Source organism: Pseudopipra pipra, chromosome 6, assembly GCF_036250125.1.
Source record: "Pseudopipra pipra isolate bDixPip1 chromosome 6, bDixPip1.hap1, whole genome shotgun sequence".
Taxonomy (NCBI): Eukaryota; Metazoa; Chordata; class Aves; order Passeriformes; family Pipridae; genus Pseudopipra; species Pseudopipra pipra.
In genome coordinates, this window is record NC_087554.1 from 59425809 (window position 1) to 59446128 (window position 20320).

At 45.6% G+C, this 20320-nt stretch overlaps 1 protein-coding gene across 1 annotated transcript in view; it reads right to left on the reverse strand.

Moving 5' to 3' along the window:
- PRKCH (protein kinase C eta) overlaps positions 1–20320 on the reverse strand; it is a 119320-nt gene that overhangs the window by 49039 nt on the left and 49961 nt on the right. The window contains exons 4-9 of the mRNA XM_064659430.1: positions 19719–19753; positions 18131–18219; positions 16394–16523; positions 15364–15491; positions 12728–12871; positions 11791–11964 (exon numbers count right to left, since the gene is read on the reverse strand). Of these exons, the coding sequence (XP_064515500.1) occupies positions 11791–11964; positions 12728–12871; positions 15364–15491; positions 16394–16523; positions 18131–18219; positions 19719–19753 (700 nt within the window). The remainder of the gene's footprint in view (positions 1–11790; positions 11965–12727; positions 12872–15363; positions 15492–16393; positions 16524–18130; positions 18220–19718; positions 19754–20320) is intronic.

The following is a 20320-nucleotide window of genomic DNA, read 5'->3' on the forward strand; positions in this document are numbered from 1 at the left end:
TATTCTATTTTTTTAAAAAAGAAGGTGAAAAAAGAGGGGGGAGAGGACAAGAAAAGAGGGGGAAAAGGAAAAGACAGAAAAAGAGGGAGGGGCAAGGGGGGAGAAGAAAGAGGCAGAGGAGAAAGAGGAGGCAGGAAGGGAGGTAGAGGAGACAGAGGAGACAGGGAGAGAGGGAAAAAAATAAAATAAATAAAAAAGGCAATTTAAAGCCAGAAGAGTGAGTATATAACTTAAAAAGGGGCCAGGAAAAGGAAATCTTAAAAGAGCAGATAGTTCAGACACTTGCAAATTTGATCTAAGAGTTATGTGTCTCCTCTCTTGGGGATTACCAGTGGGAATAAGAAGGAGTTGAAAGATGAACTGGTTTTTGACAGGACCTAATGCTGAACTCCTCACATGCCTATTTTACTATTTTCCATTGCCCAGAAGTCTCCCTGATCTGCTATCTCTGTTTGACATCAGCAACAGCAAGAAAAGAGTACTTGAATCAACAGGAAATAGTGACACAAAAGGTTTTGCAGCAAGTGATAGCCACAGGAGGAAATCACATTGCACCATTCCTGGACTGGGATTGAGAAGAATAAAGACACAGAGCAATTGTTACTGTAAATTAAAGAAACACTTGGAGGAAACAAACTCTGTGGGATCAGGTGGGCTCATTTCAAGGCTTGCTTAAACCTAGAAATTAACCCTGACAACTGTTGTGCAAGAAAACTCTCTAGTTTTGGCTTTTTTTTTTTTTTTCATTTATTTGTTTAAATTTCAGTTTTCCATCCCTATTTGTTTACCTACTAGCAGGACAGGGTCTGTTGGAAGCATGCAGTCTGTCCTAAGGGCAGTGTTTGATAGCAATTACTCATAAACATTGTATTTGTTTGTTGTTCTAGGTGGGGGATTTGGTGAGGCTTGAAGAAAATCCCTGGCTTCAAAAGCCACAGGAAGGACAATCTATAAACTGGTTACTGCCCCTTGCAAACACAAGCATCCACTGAGATCCATCTCAAGCATCACTTCAGCCCTTTGTCCTCATTAGATCCAAAAGCTGTTTTAAACCCTCATAGCTTTCCTCTTCATCATCACAGGAGGAAAAAAATCAGATTTTATTAAAACAGCACCCTTTTTCTCTTACTGTGCCCTAAAAGACCAGTGTGATGGCCAACTTCTACACTCTTCTAATTAAGAGTCATAGCTGATGTCCATGGACAGCCCACATAAGATCAAAGACCTCTGAAGACAGCTTGGGCCCTTATCTCCGATCACAGGCTTTCATGTGACATAAATCACAGAATCATCAGGATTGGAAGGGACCTTCAAGATCATCTAGTCCAACCCCCAGCTTAGCAACACCATAATCATCCTGTAAACCATATTCCCAGTGGGACAGGGCATCATCACTGCCCTGCTTCAGGCAGCATGGAGGGAGGAGATGGGGAAAGACAAGTGTTTCCCATGTGCAGACAGGGAAGAAGACAACAGTTGCCCCTTCCTGCCACCCTACAAGAGCTTCTGTGCCAAGGGAAGCATGGAAGCCAGGAGGGACTTCTCTCTAAACAGTCATCAGTAGAGGTTCAGGAGACCCACTGGAAAACACCAACGAGGCCTCTCTAGCCTCCAGTGCCACCAGGAATAGGCTTGGACAAGCTCTGCACACCCGTGGCAGCACAGCTTTCCCAGATGCTGCTTCTGCCCACGCAGGTTCTTCTGCAGGACAAGAGGATGAACCCATCAAGAACACAGCCCAGATGGAATTTCACCCAAGCCTCCTCTTTAGCTGACAGCTGCTGTACAAGGCAGATATGGAGACCTGGCTAAATGCATTTTAGGGCAAGGGTTCAATCTTACCACCCCCTAGAAAAATCAGCCTAGCTCAGGAATTCTGCTATGTTTGCATTTCAACTTTTTGGAAATAATTAATGCACACAACTCCTTAGAAAATCAGCTTTGGGCTCAGTCTGAGTTTACTGAAGCCAAAGGGTTTCCCCATGAAAACAGTCATTTTTCCCTGTTTTGGCAGTTTATGCTTTGCAGAGCAGAAGGCAGGCTTCCCAAATCATCCCCAAACAGAGACAGCTGTGTCACTGCTTCCCAGAGAAAGTTTATTGTTTCCAAAAAAGAGTAGCAGGGCTTAGGGAGCTTGCAAGCAAATTATTACAAGATAATTACAAGAGCTGGCAGGCTCCCTCAGCGCTCCCAATGTTCCTGTTCTCCCTTCGTGGTCCACAACCCCCACACAAAGCAAATCTGCCTTAGGTCTTGCTGCAAGTGAGCAAATAAACCGTGATGTCTCAGTGCTGGGCTTTGGAAAGCCACATGTCCAACTCCCCCAGCAGTGCAAGTGGCCACCTCTATCTGGGTCAAGCCACTGCAAAAGCACAGGATCTGCAGGAGGAATAATAAACAGGTTTGTTTCCTAATATTTATCTCTGTAGGACCAATGCAGTCAATGCCCACTGTTAGATGCTGCTCTGTGCCAAAATGCCCGTCCTTCATACCCAGCCCTTCACAGAATCTATGAATTCGTGTTGGAAATGCCTCCCCTCCCTCACTGCAGTCTTCAACATCCTCATGAGGGGAAGCAGAGAGGCAGACACTGATCTCTTCACTCTTATGACCAGTGACAGTACTTGAGGAAATGGCATGAAGCTGAGTCAGGGGAAGTTTAGGCTGGATACCAGGAAAAGCTTTTCCCCCAGAGGGTGGTCAGGCTCCCCAGGGAAGTGGTCATGGAGTTCAAGAAGCGTTTGGACAAAGCCCTCAGGCGCATAGTGGGATTCTTGGGGTGTCCTCTGCAGAGCCAGGAGTTGGACTTGATGATCCTGATGGGTCCCTTTCAACTCAGCATATTCTAGGGTCCCTTTCAACTCAGCATATTCTATGATTCCATACCCAGCCCTTCACAGAATCATTAGATTCTATGAATCCCTGTTGGAAATGCTTCCCCTCCATACCCAGCCCTTCAACCAAGGCAGTGCCGCACCCTCACGAGCTGCCTGCTGCTCCCAGCTCTGAGGGAGGGCAGGCTCCTCAGGGGTGGTTATACATGGCAGTGTTTCAGAACCAGGGAAGATCTCAGCTGTCATAAAAACAGGCTCACCAAGAGGGAATCACTGAAACAGCCCTTGCACGCACACATGTGCACACAAGAGCAGATCTAATGAGCTCAGCCCCAAACTTCCAGACAAAGCCACTCTCGCCTGATTGCAATGGAGCAAGGCGAGAAGATTTGGTCCTTTGATTTCAAATCAGAGTAACTACACCAAGCAGGGAAGGAACACCTCTGCTCCACACTTGCTCAGCTGGAACTACATGCACGTGACAGTGACACTTCTCAAACAGGGCCACGGCACCTGGTGCCCCAGCTCAGGACTCGCAGCCCAACACAGCAGAGAGGCAGCAGGTTTTACAGCCATCTGCTCGCTGAGTTGTGCTGCTCTCTGAGCTGCTCTGCCTCCCTGCTCCAGTGACTGCAGAAGTACCCTCAGGAACCTCTTCTGCCTGGGGGAAATCAAGCCAGAGATTGCATATACAGGCCTGGGGCTATTGAGATGGGGGGGTCACTGTGTGATGCAGCCAAAAGGCTGAGAAAGGGAAGCTTTCCTCCTTCTGCTGGTTTCGTGTGGGTTTTTAAGCTGGAAGGAGGTGCAGCGAAAATTAAGCAAACTCAGAATGGGTATAAGGTGCACGTGGTGTCTCCTCCAGGCTGAGCAGCTGGTGAACACATTTCTGAGAAGCGCAGGTCACTTCCCCACACAGGGTTCGTTTTCAGCTTCTTTAACAAAGAGTCACCAACCTCACTGTCACAACTCTGTGAACTGGGCAGTTATCACCAGTTATCACCTCAACCACGCTCTGCTCTTTGACCTGCTGATAGTGGGCACCACGAGGCTTCCTTATGAGGCCACTGCAGTGAGACACATACACATAATAAATTGGCTCTTTCCATTTGCATAAATAAACTCTGCAGGGTCCCTCGGGGTGAAGGCTGCCATGGTGCCTGTGTGCACAGCACAGCATTAACGCCAAGCTCGTGCCAGAAGAGCTGAACAACAGCAACCACAATCCAGGGTGAGCTGAGGGGAGTTGTGGGTTCCCACTTGCCCCAGGAAAAAAAATAAATAACCACAAATCTAACTGCACCCTTCAAATTTTTGCCCCTATTTTCTTAAACACTTGGCTGAAATCTCAAGCTCGTACGCTGGAGAGATTTTGTAACAAGCAAATTCAGTCACTTGTCTGGAACAATGCATGTTTGGGGTATTCAAGTGAACCATATGCACATCCTTCCTCCTCATCCCTCCCCTTCAAGACAGGCTAATTCACAGAAGGATTACATGATTAGTTCATCTTTTCACTAGAAACTTTTACATAACATATACGCAAAAGGATGATTTTTATCGCTCTTGTTCATCCGTATCTGTTCCATTTCAAACAAAACCAGACCCCAACTAGGAAAAAACCCAAAACTCAGATACAAAGTCAACCAATTAAATTGTGTACAAAAAATGCTTGGTTTTTTAATCCCAAATAAAAAAGAAAAGGCATTTTGGCCACTGTTAAATTAAAATATAAAAAAACCCATGAAACAAATTGAAAGAATTAGCAAGAATTGAAAGAAAGTAAAACAAAATCTTCCTCTCCAGACCTTCTGAAATGCTACAGAAAACTACATAAACACTCCTTGCCATCTGAAAGATCAAAAAAACCAAAGGACTGGCTGAACTTAAGAGGGGAATAAATTGAGGAATAAGGAACTAAAATGTATCACGCTACAGACATTACCTGTTAATCAAAGATTTACAGGACATCTGCACCCCTCAGCTGGCTGCTGGCATCATGATGTCTCAGAAGAGAGTAGCGCTGTGAACATCATGCTCTTTTTACAGTCCTCAGTTCAGAAAAAGGCTACTGGAATTTGTGCTTTCAGTATGGAGTCACCAACCTGCGACAGCTCTGCCCTGCTTTTAAAAATACTGATCTCTGCAATATCTGCTGGCTCAGCCTGGGCTGGGGAAGGCTACACACTTACTTCTACAGCACAGCCAAAGGTCTTCAGGAAAATTAAGAATATCAAAACACCCAAAGGCCACTTGGAAACAGCTTGCTATGAGGGATCCATCCTCTCCCCTTACACATCACCTGGAAAGCAATACAGATTCAAAGAGACCAAAGCACCATTGGGTTGCACCTCAGCTTGTTACCTCTTCTCTGAGCTTCGACTGCCTTTGTTTTTCTCTTCCTCTTACTCCTCAATACTGTCTGGCACCTGCCCCCTCAGGCTGCTTGAGAGTTGCTTCCATTTTAAGCCCTTTTTATGCTACAACTTCCTTGATTTTAAGGCCAAAAAATATTAGTTTCACATGCTGTGGCTAGCCATAGGCAACAGCATCTCCTTTGGCTGCTGAACTTGGTCGTTTGTCCAAGTTACAGTCTCTCCCCTAAGCCACTGCAGATGGGGACAGGCATTTATCAGGTTCATGAAAATGCAAGTATCCAAAGTCCCTCAACCACCTGGGGTGGGAAAGTTACACTTGAGAGCTACAACATGGTGATGGCAGCTGACCCTTCTAACCCTCCAGCTCATGTTTTCACTTCAGCTTGTATCACCTCAGTGTGCTGCCCAAATGTGGACACCAGGCAAAGTTCACAGATAGAGTCAGAAATGTCACTCTGATCTTGTTTCATCCCCTGCGAGCAAAACCACTCTGCCTGCAAAAAAGATCCCGACCTGGAACACTCCTGCAACGAAGTGACCACTGCAAGGTGTCACTGCACACCTGAGAGAGCCTTTCACACCAGGCTTTGGAGCCCTCGCACATCTGCTTTACTGACAACTTGAACCAGAGTGCCAGCAAACACATCACGGGGTTTTGGTGGATGTGAACACTGTAAAACCACAGAAAGATGCACTTTTGGACCACTCTGTCTTTATGCAGTGCTAGATAGGACAGGAGGTACAGAAAAGCAAAAAGTCCCTCCTGTTGTCACGAAACCAACACAAGGGTACCACAGCACACACACCTGCAGAAGCCACACCTGAGAGTGAAGGCAGAGAGAGGAAATTCTCCTGTACCTCCCTGTCCAAGAGGCCCCAAAAAACCAACCCGCTGCCCCAGGCAAAGCAGAGCTCGAGCTCTTCACACCTGACTACAGCAAGCCCCTTAGAGGTGCCTGTGCTTGTGACCAGAAGCCATGTCAGACTGTAGCAAGCTTTTTGAAACATGACAGGCCTAGAAACAGGATGTCCCAACAACATCTTCACTTGGTTTTGACTTGAAGCAACACTGAAGTGTGTGCTGGTCTTCCAGCACAGTGGCTTGGGGCAAGCACAGGCCTCAACTCTCTAGAATAAAAGTCTCAATGCCTGCAGAAAAGTATCCAAGAAGTGCATTTGGCTGTCAGGTGAATACAGAGTTGTGCCTCTACAACATGCCAGAGAGGGAATGCTGGGGGTTCAGAGCCTGGGAGTTGATCAAAGCCTTCCTCCCTGCTCCCAAAGGGCTCCCTCTCAGCGCCTTCCAAAGGGAACATCAAAGAGGCCTCACTGCTTCCTTAACACCCACCAGCACACTCCAAAGTCTGTGTCAGGACACTTGCTCATCTACCAGAGCCTTGGGAAGGCTGTTGCTGTCTCTCCAGCCTTCCTCACCTCCACCACACCAGGCTCTGCCCCAGTCTGCCCTGTGCTCTATCCATTTGGTGACAGCGGAGTGGCTGGTGGACAATCAGGCTGATGCTGGAGATCTCCCAGAGGGACCATGGCTGAGGGACTCCCCTGGGCAATTCAAGGGCACTTAGACTCCTCTTGTGGCACCTGTGTAGCAAGGGTACCAGCCAGATGCCACCACTCAGTCCCCCCCTTGGCTGTTGGGCTCTCACCTGAAAATTATGCCCCCCATAGAAGGCTCCAGGTTAGCGCTTAACACCACTAGGAGGTGAAACACAGGCTCAGCTGGGTAACCCATGACATGATACCCACACTGACCCTGGGAGAACCGCCTGAGTGCCCCAAGAGCCAGCAGAGATGTGGAGAAACCTTCCTCTTCAATGCCGAGAGTGTGACTTCAGCCTGCAGCCTGTAAAGGGAACAAAAAGCTGCGTGCCAAACAGCAGGCTGTCCTCGTAAAATGGGACCAGTTCAATGATTGTGCTGTCCTGGAGTCCCAGGCCAGTCCCGCCTGGCTTAAATAGCACCCCTGCCAGCTATTATCTTGAAGGACGCTCGTTATAGAAAATCACGTCCCTCTGCCAAGTTCTTGTGTCTCACTATTTTTGGAACAACACGGGCAGGCTCTGCCTCAGCAACTGTCAGCAGAGCTACAGGCAAAGCAAATCCATATAACGATCAGGCTGACGGGAACAGTGCTGGGAACGGCATCGCCTGGGGGACAGTCCCCTGGAAGGACCCTTTGGTCATGAGAAAAGGGATAAGGGCAATAAACATAAAACCCAGAAGCTATTTGACACTATTTGCATGGGAAGCTGATCTCCCCCAGCCCTTTTCATTCTCATGCATATGAGTGGAGACAAAAGGATTTAAAAGCAAACCACCTGTGCAGGAAGGATAGTTCCTAAACCCCTGAAGAAGACAGGACCCACTTACGGCAAACTCATTTTAATTAAAACATTCCAGGATTCACATTCCTCAGGATTACATTACTGACTTAGCTATTTATACATATAGCCTCTTTCACCCCCTCTAGGACAGTATTGTTGAGGTGTTGGACGACACCAGTGTCAGGTAAACGAAAACAAACACTTTTTGGTGCTTACGGCCCCTAATGCAGGATCCATGATTATCCTCAGGTCCCACCACCTGTTGGCAACTCACAGATTACTGAAGCAGAAGCATAATCCTCTCTGACACTGAAGAATTATTTTAAGGCCACAGAAAAAGCAGAGGTAAATGGCTTAGGCAAGGTGGAAAGCTCACAAGGCAAGGCCTTCAATCAAAAAAAAGATTTAAAAAACAGAGATGTGGTGAGCAAGGAAGACCTCCCACAGATGCAGCTGGAGCAGGACTTAAAGTCTCCCCCCTGCAATGGAGCAGCAGGACTGCTTCCCTGCCTTTCATAGGAAAGGAATCTGGAAGTACAAGTCCAAACCCGCCCAGCCCAGTGCTGGGCACATGGAGTGCTACATCCAGCCTCTGCCAGCCTGCTGGGCAGCTAGTATTTCCTCTTTAGTCTCTGAAAACTGTGACCCACAGCAGGCAGAGACAGCCCTTGCAGCTTCTACCACCTAGTGGCTGCAGGATTTGGCTGTGATGGAGCGAGGAGGCTGTTTGGAGGTCAGGCAGCCTCAGCCCACCGCGGGCAAATAAGGCCACCTCTGCTGGAGGGCATCACTTGTGCTGCATCTGACACTAAGTTAGGACCACACTGAGCACAGAGGCAGCACAAGAGAACAGAAAACCTTTCTGAAAACCATCAGTGGCAAATGTAAGCATAGAAAAACCTCAGCCAGCTCTAAAACAGGTGAGAAAAAGTAGCAGCAATATACATGAACTTGGGTAATGCATTGCTGTTTTGGGTACTTGTGCCAGTTCAGCTAATTACAGAATCATAGAATGGTTTGGGTTGGAAGGGACCTTACAGACTGTCTAGTTCCCACCCCCTTGCCATGTGCAGGGACATCTTTCACTAGACCAGGTTGCTACGAGTTCTATCCAGCCTGGCCTCGAACACACTGCAATAATGCTGCATTACTGGCACCACACAACACCACTCCATGCAGCACGGACATACCCTGGGCTGTTAAAGTCACCCCCAGGCTGCTTAATTCAGGGGAAGAGTTTGCTGGTTTGGGTGGAATGTTATACAAGAGTTAGAATTTAAAGGGCTCTAGATCCAGCCAAGCCTCTGAGCGCTCTGTCCTCAAACTGTAGCAGCATCTCATGCACTTACAAGTACCTTCCTTTCTAGTTTCCACAATTTCCTCTTGAACTGGGAAGAGGGAGGCCATAGCTGGACATCCCTGTTCTAGGTACAGCCTCACCAGTGCCAAGCAGCAGGGATAATGAGTCTCCTGAGCTCCCAAAGCAGCCCAGTACATAATTTAACTCACGTGCTGTGGGACTGCACTGCTGGCTCACATTGAGCTTGGCATACACCTTAAGCCCTGGGTACCTTCCAGCTGGGCTACAACCCTGCCAGTTAGTCCCAGCCTGTCCTGATGCATCTTATGGGATCAGGCTCTGACTGTGCTTTGACAAATAGTAAGAAGCCTCAAAGTGGCCAGTTCTTAAAAAATTCCTAACAGCAGGCCCAGTAGGTCATTATGTATCCAGGATCTCCATGGCAGACTGGAGTCATGCTTTGTTTTTTATAACATGAACCGTTAATACCACATTTTCACAGTCTGGGCTGTAAGTGTGACACATGTGACGTGGTTTCCATGTAACTGCAAGTGAAATTAGGTATTGTTTTGTGTAACTCTGCCCCCAGTTCCAACATTTTTATATATGGTTGCAGGTTGACATTTTGAAGAAGTGGTTACTCTTTATATAGATATAATGTTACAGATGTATGTATATACATCTTTTCTGTCAAGTTCTTGTAAATGGAGGGGATATCCCAATGCCATACAAAGGATGAACAGAAACCCTAAGTTCATATCAGCCTGGTTAAGTCCTTCTGGAAGGATTCTGTCCAGTGGATACCCTGCTGTTGCAATCATTTCTTTACTATAGCAAAAGGATTTAATTATGCTTTAATAAGCAATTTAAATCTGGTTATTCTGGATTGCAGTGGGTGTCACTGAGTGCAGACCATGGGCAAAAGACATCATGAACCACATTAGCTTGAAATCTGCCTTTTTTTTTTTTTTTTCGCAAACCCTTCCTTTTTGGTTTTGTTTATTATCGGGCGGAAGTGGTTTTCTGTTACAGACAATCCAGACAATGAAGCAAAGTGGGATTCAAGTAAAAGAGGAACCTAGGAAAGACTGGAAATAGCAGGGTCCTGCTAGACAAGCACCACTCCCTTGGCACCATTTCAGAGACTGACCAGCTCTGTGTTCAGGGCACCAAGGGCTGAGAGGTTCTTCCCTCCGCTCCTCTGATGACCAGCTGGTCCAGAAATTCCTGTTCCAGGCTACTCTACTGTTTAGCAACCTCCTTTTCATTTTCTGTCTAACTGTACCCATGGCCAGTCTAGACTCATTTAATCTTAGCCAGAATCTTGACAGCTTTGTTTCCCTCCTCAGTGTTCGACATCTGCAGACATCAATCAGATCCTCTTTTTGCTTTCAGTTTGCTAGTCTAAACAGGCTGAGTTCTTCCCTTTTCTTCCTCTTTGCAAAAGACTCCGCAATTACTTCATCAGCCCAGAAGACCTTGTCTGCACCCACAGCAGATTGCATTCATTTTTTGAACATGATAGACGGCACTCACACAGCGACCTTAAATCCTGCTTAAGTTCATGGGAAACACTCCGCACAGCCCAGGAGAACATGTGTTATTTTCACATCTACGCTGTAACTGAGGGAGCAAAGCCATAGCAAAGGGCACAGCAACGAGTGGCAAAACCCACTGGTATCCCACATTTGACCTCAAACAGAACACGTCAATATTGGACATTTCCAGTATTTCAGGAAAAGCATTAAAAGTTGAAATATTATTAAATAAAATAGGAGTTTTCTTGGTTACTAGTGACAAGCTTTGCTTCTGCTATACAGCCCAGGTGCTCTGTGAACCATGTGAGCTGTGTATTAAAAAAAAAAAATCAACACAACCATCTCATTTCTATTACATGAGTCTACCCAAGGGCTCCACCCTCAATAAGCATATTTCTTCAACTCCATAGCTGGCTGTTGCATCACCTCGCTGAAAAGAGAAATAGGTGGGTGGCAGGATGCATTTGTCTGCCTTTTTTTTTTTTTTTAAGTATTTTGGGTTTACGTAGGAGGAGCGAAGCCACAATTAAAAGGGCAAGTTTCTCCTGCCTGTTCTCAGAGGAAAACAAGCTCTACTGCCATTTAGCAAAGGACAAAATGCAACTGGAAAGGAGTCCAGGCAGTTTGGAAGAGCTACACTGCAGAAAATGCTTCAGTCCTAATAACAGCTTAGCTGAGGGACTGCCAAACTCACCTTGCTGGCACAGGGTTATGGCCACTGCCTCCACCTCAGCCACTCCTCCCTCCACCACCCACACCAGCAGGCAGGCAGTGCATGTGCAGTCCTCCACTGAGGTACACAAGGCACAAGTGACAGCAGTGCTGCTACTTCTCTTCTCTACACAAAAAGAAATACCAGCTGTACATGGACCTGACTCGGTGTCCACCCATGTCAGTCAGACTCTTTCCAGTAACCCCAGAAGGATCTTTTGTTCAGTTCTGACCAGTATACAAAGGCTGGCAGAGACAGGAGGCTACCACTGCTTCCAAGCACAAATCTTTGACTTTGCCAAAAATTCAAACACAGGCCTGTTAAAATTCAGGTAGCAACAGAGCAGAGCTTGAGATCTCACAGCAACCAGAGGACACTGCAGGTCTGTAGACATTTGCACATAAGCATTTGGAAACATTCAGTGGCATGGAGATGTTTCTAGGGAAGACCTTTGTGTCTTACCAATTCGTTGGGGAGCTCAGAACAAGCCAGGATTTTGTTTGCCAAATGCCCAGCCGATGTTAGAGGTGGAATACAGCAGAGTGCTCTGTTCACCCTTGAGCAGAGAGGTTTCTCCTGGGTCTAAGGCAGACATTTATAATGGGCCAGGGGCCAAATATACAGCAGAGTGCCTCATGCCAGCCAGTGTCAGGAGAAAGGTTGTCCACTCCCTGGGCTATACTTACAGCAGTCTGGAAGCAACAGTAGAGCTTGGTGAGGAATGGGTGGTTCCTTGCTAAGGAAAGGATGCGTTTCTCAGTCATGGTGCATTCAACATCATCGTCCTGGAGAATGACGTCCTTCTTCAACACCTTCACTGCATAGAGCTGCCCACTCTCTTTCATCTTGGCAAGCATCACCTAAACCAAAGGGGAGGGTGAGTGACAAGGGTGGAGCCCTCGGTCTCTGAGCAACACAGAGCCTCTCGCACCTTCTCACACTGGAAAGGTCAGTCATCTCATGACCAGGCTTGTGGATGAAAGTGAGTCAGCCTGTTAGTCTGGGCATCAGTGTACAATCAATGACACATGTTACTGCCTGCAGCAGGCTTCTCTGGACAGAAATACCCACACACATTGCTCCAATGTCTGGCACAGGGACAGCTGGTCGAAGGTCACCCACTGTGCCAGGAAAAACTTGCTGGGCAGTGCCATTCATCCCAATTCCCTCCTCAGTCATCAAACCCAAACGCACCATTTCAAATCAGCTTTGTGGCAAAGCAGAGAAACAAAACCCCCATCTCACCACACTTGAAACCACTGTCTTGTTTCCTTTAAAGGAGAAGTCTTTACATGCTCCGAGAAATGCTGCCCAAACGAGTGCTAACACACACACACTTGCAATTCTTGGTATGGGCCCTGGCATGCAGCTTTTCCTTCAGGTGCTAACTTCTTTCTTTTCTGTGATATTCACTTCTTAACTTTGCTGTCAACTTTCTTTCTCTTCCCTTTTCTCCCTGCTCTCTGTGATGAGCTTTGTTGGACAAAGGAGGTACCACTTAGTACTTACACTGGAGTACCACTGGACAGCCTGTGTGCCATGTTATGAAATAACTTCACCTACCTTGGAGCTTCTTAAATAAGGAATGTGGTTTCCCACAAAAGAGCCATGAATAACTCTCACCTTTCCAAAGCTTCCCTTTCCCAATACACGAAGGAAGGTCAAGTCTTTGATCCCAAGTTTGCTCTCTGAACTCTCACTAACGTTGTTGCCATCCTTCAGGCTGCCTTTTCCCTGATGTCTCAATGTAGATCTCGAAACCAGTTTCTGTGGAAGAAAGCAAAGAATCACAGAATCACAGAAGTATCAGTCTGCATAGAAATGGTACTTCTGACTCAGAGGTGCTCACAGATGGTCAACCCACCAACATGGGCATTTGAGACCTGTTCAGGGGCACTGTATGGCCACTGGAACAGAAAGCTGTGTTGGTACCACCATCCCACAGAGCTGCCATGTGTGACAGGCCAAACTCAGCACTGCTCAGGGATGTGCAGAGATATCAACACCAGCTCCTAACTTGGGCATTTCGAGTTGTAAACCCATTGCCCAGCAGATCCAAGAGGCAAATCTGACTCTCTCCATCCTCACTCCCTATCTAACAGCAGAGCAAGGAGAACTCCATAACTTCTGCAGTAGGTGAAGTGCTGGTGAGACCTAGAACCAGAGCAGATTTCACCTGAATTTCTAAGGTTTCTACCCAATTTAAAGACTCTTACTCAAAGCCCAGTTTAGCAGGACCCAAAGTTCAAGACATGTTTCTTTCCCACATCTGGGCTGCTGGCTTCCCCCACAGCTGTAAATTCAATGGAAAGCTGTTCATTCCCACACCAGCAGTGAGGTGCTGCATATTCAGGAATTGTACCAGTGAATCGTACCAGTGTTAGCACACATTTCTAGAGCTCTGTAATTCTGAACTACACAAAGATCAAGTCAGCCTCCAGTGCCCTCAGTTCACGGCTCTCCAGGTATGTGTATGCATACAAATGAGCACTCTTATTCAGTTTATTAGTCTGAACAAACTCACACGGACTTCGTGAGCTCCATCTTGTGACTACTTCGGTGTACAGCAAAGTTCCTCCTCCACAGGAGACTTGTCACCATAGGGAAAGGACCAAGAGCATTCATAGAACAATAGAATGGTTTGAGCCAGAAGGAACCTTAAAGATCATCTTCTTCCAACTGCCATGGGCAGGGACACCTTCCACTAGACCAGGTTGCTCAAAGCTCCATCCAGCCTGGCCTTGAACACTTCCAGGGATGGGGCATCCACAGCTTCTCTGGGCAACCTGTGCCTCACCACTCTCACAGTCAAGAATTTCTTCCAAAGATCTAATCTAAATCTACTCTCATTCAGCATAAAGCCATTCAGGGCTGTGCTTACAGCACACACTTTCCTGGAGCTTTCAGCTCAGAAATAACAAGAAGAGATCGTTAAACACCAAACACAGATTTTTTAATTTTTTTTCTGGTTTCATCTCCCTTTGATGTGCAGATGATGCAAACAACAAACGTTAACAAGTGCTGATTTTTGCAGAACTGAGAAGGGAGTGTGGGACTTTTGCTTCCCGGTAACTCCCAGGATAACTGTCCCCCTGAACTGCTACAGGAGGAAGAGTGAAGATAAGACAGTCTGCTATGAACTAACTGAAATGCAAAGGGGCAGCACGGCCTAATGAGCATGCTAGGCTGATACAGCATGATGTGGTTGATCAATGCAGCTGACTAACTGTATTACAAGATTTACCACAACTGGGAATTATGTTTTGGGTTTTAATGTTTTCTTTTTCAGTCAAATAAATATAAATAGACCAATGTTTTATTATGGGTTACAGTGGTCTCAAGCAAACTCACTTTTCAAAACTGCTCACAAAGGAAACATGATGAAAACCGACCTGTTATCAAATGACAGCTCTGATTTCCATTACCAGCACTTTCACTTAAGTTCTTACAGTGTCTTAAACTCCATGAACAGATTCAGATATACACTAGCTGGATTTTTAGGATGCCTTAAGTGCTGACAAGCAGGAATTGTACAGATAAAATCTGTATGGCTACATCCCAACCCTGGCAACAATCACACAAGGACCATGTCTCAAGACACCTAAGACCAGAGATCACAGAATCATAGAATGGTTTGGCTTGGAAAAGACCTTAAAGATCATCTAATTCCAAGCTTTCTGCCATGGACAGGGATACCTTCCATTAGACCAGGTTTCTCAAAAGATATTGTATTGACAGGGACCACAGATTTTTAGCCAGAGTTACTGCAGTGAAGAGTGAAACGGCTTCCCAAAGAACACTCCGAAAAACAGTGATGAAGCTGGGAAGAGAACTAGGTCTCTTGCTGAGCTCTTGTTTTGCTCTGCCACAAGCCACACACGCAGACAGAGCATTTTTGCTTGCAGTGAAAGTGAAAAAATGTATGGCATGAATTATATTGACCACTAATTATTTAGGGGCCTTATTCTTCTCTCATTCACAACAAACAGATAGAAGAGTGAATGGAGTCACAGCACTGTGAAACATAAACATATAGCAAAGCAACACCTATAGATTAAAGGCTGCACCAGGGTAAACCTGGATATCAAGCATCCATTTCCCAGGTGAAGCCTTTGCCACAAGCCACAGACAGCAACAACCTACTCCTGCATTCCACCACCCAACACCATCTGTCCTAACTGAAGTCTCTGCACCCGTATACAGACTCTGCTGTAAATGTTTTAAATAGAGGAGGAAAAAGCTAAAAGAAAAAGACTCACCGAATTTGGGGAAATGCTTCCTGGTTGCAGACCCATGCATGCCAAGGTTTTAGCAAGCTCTGCTGAGTTCACTCCACAGTTTGGAGCAACGTTTGCTTGGCATCGGATGTGGACGTTCATTTTACAGACTGACACAGGTGATGGGAGGGATGGAAAGCAAAAGCAAAGGAACAATTTAAACAACTTGGAGGGATTTACTGCTGAGAAATAATTTTGCAGTTCTGCTTCGGGAAATACAGGGTAGATCCAGATTAGCATATCTTTAAACTAGAGGGATTCTTGTCATTGATCTAAGTAGAAGCAAAATTAGGACTCTCGTAAGAGAATAAAATCCTGAAAATCAGGAATAGACCCCAAACTCTCCAAGTAGGATGCCACATTGCCTGAAGCAATTCGTAAGCTTGTATTTCTGAGGTACATAACTACCATTGTGGCTATGCCTGTAGGTACAGTTAGTATTTATGATGTCACAGAATTTGCAACAAACATTCCCTGCATTTTCAGGTATCTAATTTGAAAGGCAGTGCTCAGTGGGAAGCAAAAATCATTCTTGCTCTAACTCCTGGGCACACATGCACCCTCTAGTGGGAGATTAAGGCAAATGGAGACTGTTAGGATTTTACAGTCTGTATCACTGAAACAAAAACATAACACCAGGACATGCTTTGTCATCAATTAACAGACAGGGTAGTCAGCCTAAAGCAATGCCCTCTTTTTCCCCTCGGATGCCTTTTCATTGCCTTATCTCATTAGCTGAGGAAAAACCTTCAGGTAAAGTGAAAATATGAATGCAGGAAGCAGAATATTTTTAATAATGCAAGTTAAACAAAGCTGTGCTGAGAGTGCAAAGTAGAGTCCTTCTGGCAGCCCGAGATTAAAAAGTAGATCGGAGGTTTTTTTAACTCTTACAAAGATGAATATTCATTGCTCAGCTTTCTCTTCAAGGTTGCACAAATCAAGCCCACACGGTGCATCGGAAGTCTAAAAATAAATGTATTTTGTGAAAAGGGAACAGTGAGAAGCTGCTCACTTTTACACTGTAGACCCTGTCGCATGATTCCCCAGAGCAAGGACCCGCAGTGGTCACAGAACGTCGGGACTTTGTAGTTGTGGACGCTGAACTTATGAGGAATGTTGATTCCAAACCTCTGTTCGGTCACCTGAGGCACCAGAAGAGAAGCACAGGTTTAAAATTCAAATACATATATATAAGATGATGTTCATGTACATACAGACATTTCAGTGCAAAACTAGGGAAATAATTCCAAGTCAGAAAATGTCCTGACCCATCATCTCACTGAGGTTTACTGCAAGTGAACACTGAATGACCAGCGTCATCTGCTGTGAGCCAGCCCTGCTCTCCTGGGCTGGACTACCTGGTAAAGCAGATTTTAAAATTAGGGCTATCTAGACCCTAAATTCTTAAAGCCAAGTTAGAATTAGAAGTGTGGATTACCTCATCACAAGCCAATCCCACTGCCGTGTGAGCAACAGTAGTTTGTAACCACACAGTTTTCAAATTATTGACTTGCACACTATGTGCAAAAATGTAACTTTAGGTCAAACTGTTGATTTTATTAAATTTAATATAGAATAGCTTTTGCACCTCCTCCTAAAATTCTCAATCCTCTTCTCACCGTCCTTGTTATTAACAGGCTTTCCTTTCAGCCACACATTTCATTTTATCACTTGCTCTCACCCCCTTTTTAACCTTGTTCTTTTCCGACTGTAAATCATTCAGATCTCAAAGACACCTTTAAAAATGTTCCATCGCCTGAAGAAACCAGCCCCCATTTAGCAAATTCATCACTTCTGACTTTGTTTTTCAACATTCAGATCCTGGAAGGCTGAGGAGGAACACACAGCTCCATAAAGAAAAGTCAGGGGTGTGACTGGAACAACAAGTTTAAAGTGAACAGTGCCTCCTCACCTTTGGCTTCTTTTAAAGTAGCTTAAATGTGTTATAAACCCTTCATAATCCTGAGAGAGGGGCAAGGACACCCACTATTTAAATTGCACTGTACCCTTAGGCATTTTAACTTATTTTGATCTGGCTTGTCATGGGGTTGTCTTAAGAAGTTCAGCTCAGCAGTTTGCAGGCAAGAAATAACAAACAAAGGCAATTGCCTGCACAAAACACAGGGCTGCCTCATGAATAAATAGATTTTACTTGATTTTTCCTCAAACAGTTATTAAACAATTTCCAGTTACAGAAATGAGACACGCAATGCACAGAGCAGTTTTAGGTGGAGATGTTACTCCCATCAAATACAGCCAGAACTAGCAAGAAAGAAAACCTTCAGAAACACAAGTTATGCAAGGGTTCTTTGTTACAACATACAGGCCAAAGGTGTGGAGCAATGACTAAATGGGCACTTTAGGTTACCAGAAAAGAAAAAATAGGCATAACAAAGAACGGTGGTTGGCCAGAGAAACCCACATCAAGAAACAGGCACCAAATTTTGATTGCACCACAGTTAATCAGGCAAGAAAATTACCACGGAAAACAGTGGATTTGCTATTCTTTGATGTCTTCCAGTGAAGACACTCTAACTTCCTAAACCATATGCTAAGTCCAAACAGTTATTGGCATCGACAAAGGAACAACTGGATGACATTGCTTGGCCTTTACATGTCACTAACATTCTTTCCCACTTTTAAATCCATGAATAACATAGGGTAACATGATAACACAGAGTAAAGTCTGTTACAGGGCAACCCCAGCAACCCTGACAACCCCAGACAAAGCACGATGACCCAAAATTACCTTAAGATCGGTCTTGTTAGTATTGTTTTGGCACGTGCAAGCTGTAACAATTAGGTGGTGGCAGCGCTTGTGTACAACACAGGTGCATACTAGGAAATAAAAGAGGCATGCTGAAAAGAGCTCTTGAAAGACTCAGAACACATCAACCCACAGGCTGGGTTCTTTAAGGTTTAGCTGTATCAACAGCACACAGTAAAGACGTGAAAAATAACTGAAAAATCGGTGTCTTGGAATTAACAAAATCTCCTAACAGATCTGGAGATGTATCTTTAACCCACTGCAACAGAAATCCTGCACTGGGTCATTCATACAGCCTATAAAAAATATGGGTGATGCACACAGAAACAACAGTGTAATTTCTCAAATGAACTAAAAGAATGCTGTTGAAATAATTATCCAGTGAAGAACGTTTCACATAACACACAAAACCCATCTTAGAGAACACAGGTCTGAGATACCCAGAGTCATCCCTGCCTCTCAGTGGCATAGTGCCTCTTAGGCTGGGTATCCAAGTGCATCCTGCCCAGGTTAGTTTGTCCCTGAGGCTCAGTGCAACGCTTGGGTCTGGGAAGCTGGATAACTGCAGCAGAATGGGGCAGTGTCTAGGCCAGTTAGTTAGTCCCCATCAAGAGGGCTAATCAGCCCTAAATCTGAGTTGGGCTCTCTCCAAGCCTGAAGATGGCTTGGCTGGAATCAACTTGGATTCCTTCATTCCATAACCCAGCGTGTGCTGTAGACATCACTAAGACCAGCAGCCACTGTCTGCATAAGGAGATTTTTGTAGTGGCAGCTGCAAATGGCAGATATTTTTCAGGGTCTCACACTATTCTGTTTGTTGCTTTAAGCTTTCATTCATGAAGGGCTACCAATAACATTCACTTCCACCCAGACATTTTATGCAGTATATCCATTTTGTTTACATGCAGCTTCCTTTCATATGAGGACACCAATGCCCTGTTATATTGCACAAGAAACAGGCTGCATTAGAAGGCTATAATCAATGACCACACACCTGTGAAGCAGGTAATTCTGGGAAAAAGGGAGAGGAAAAGGCAAAAAAGGGAGAGGCAAAACAATAATTAAATGCAAACAAGCACCACATACATCTACACAGCCATTCAGACAAACCATGCATTCAGACAAAAGTGCTGTGTCAGCCCACAAACTGCCCTTTGAAGTCACAAAATCCCTAATTTTACTTCATTTGAACTTCATAGGGAGAGAAAGGAAGAGGGTGGTCATTCCAGTAGGGCACTTTGTGTCACAATACCCCCTGAACACTGTCCTGAAGGGACCCTGGGTGCCTCAAGCCTAGTTGGGTGCTGCATGTAGTCAGCAACTCAGTGGATCTGCACAGGATGAAACACAGCAACCAGATCCCCACGTGTTTGCAGGAATGTCAGTGGTCACTCCTGCATGCATGCGAGCCTGACAGACGCTCAAATGCACAGTTTTGGCTGGCTGGGGAGGAAGAGGAGTGGTGACTTCAGAGAAGCTTGTAACTGCAGGATGTCCCAGCAGCATGGGAAAGCGCTCCCGAAACAGCACATCCTACACACACACACACTGCAGGAGTGGAGCATCTTACCTTGGCACTGATATCCCTGCTTCCCAAACACGCCCCTGTTCAAAACAAAACGTGAACATAATTTAGCATCAGAAAGACAGTCATCTTGCAGGCTGTTTACAGAAGAGAGAGCCAAAATGCAAGAGGATCCCAAACGATCAGATCCCAAGGCAAAACTGCCCAGCAGTAATGGTGCAATCCAGCACAGGGGTGTGAGAGCACAGGAAAGCACTGCACAGGCCATGGCTTACAGGGCAGGCTGCCAACATGCCTGTATTCCCCTTATTCCCCCTCACTCTAATTTCTCAAATACCTCACTTCATTACAACACACACCGCTCATATTAGACAGATCCCAGCAGCCCACACCCTGTTATTATCTCTCCCACTCCATGTTCTTTTGAGACATATCTACCTTTTTCTCCCTGCTCTGCCTACTCCCCCACGTGCATCACCCCACACCTCACACCTCTGATGGCTTTTCTGTTCTCAGGAGTTTTCTCTAAAATGTCAAGCAACTGGTTTTTTTCCTCAGTGCAATCTCAATGTTCCACTCCAGTTAATATCTGAGGTCTTTCTTCAGGTTGCCTCAGTTACTTTTTTTCCTCCTTGAAACAACATCTG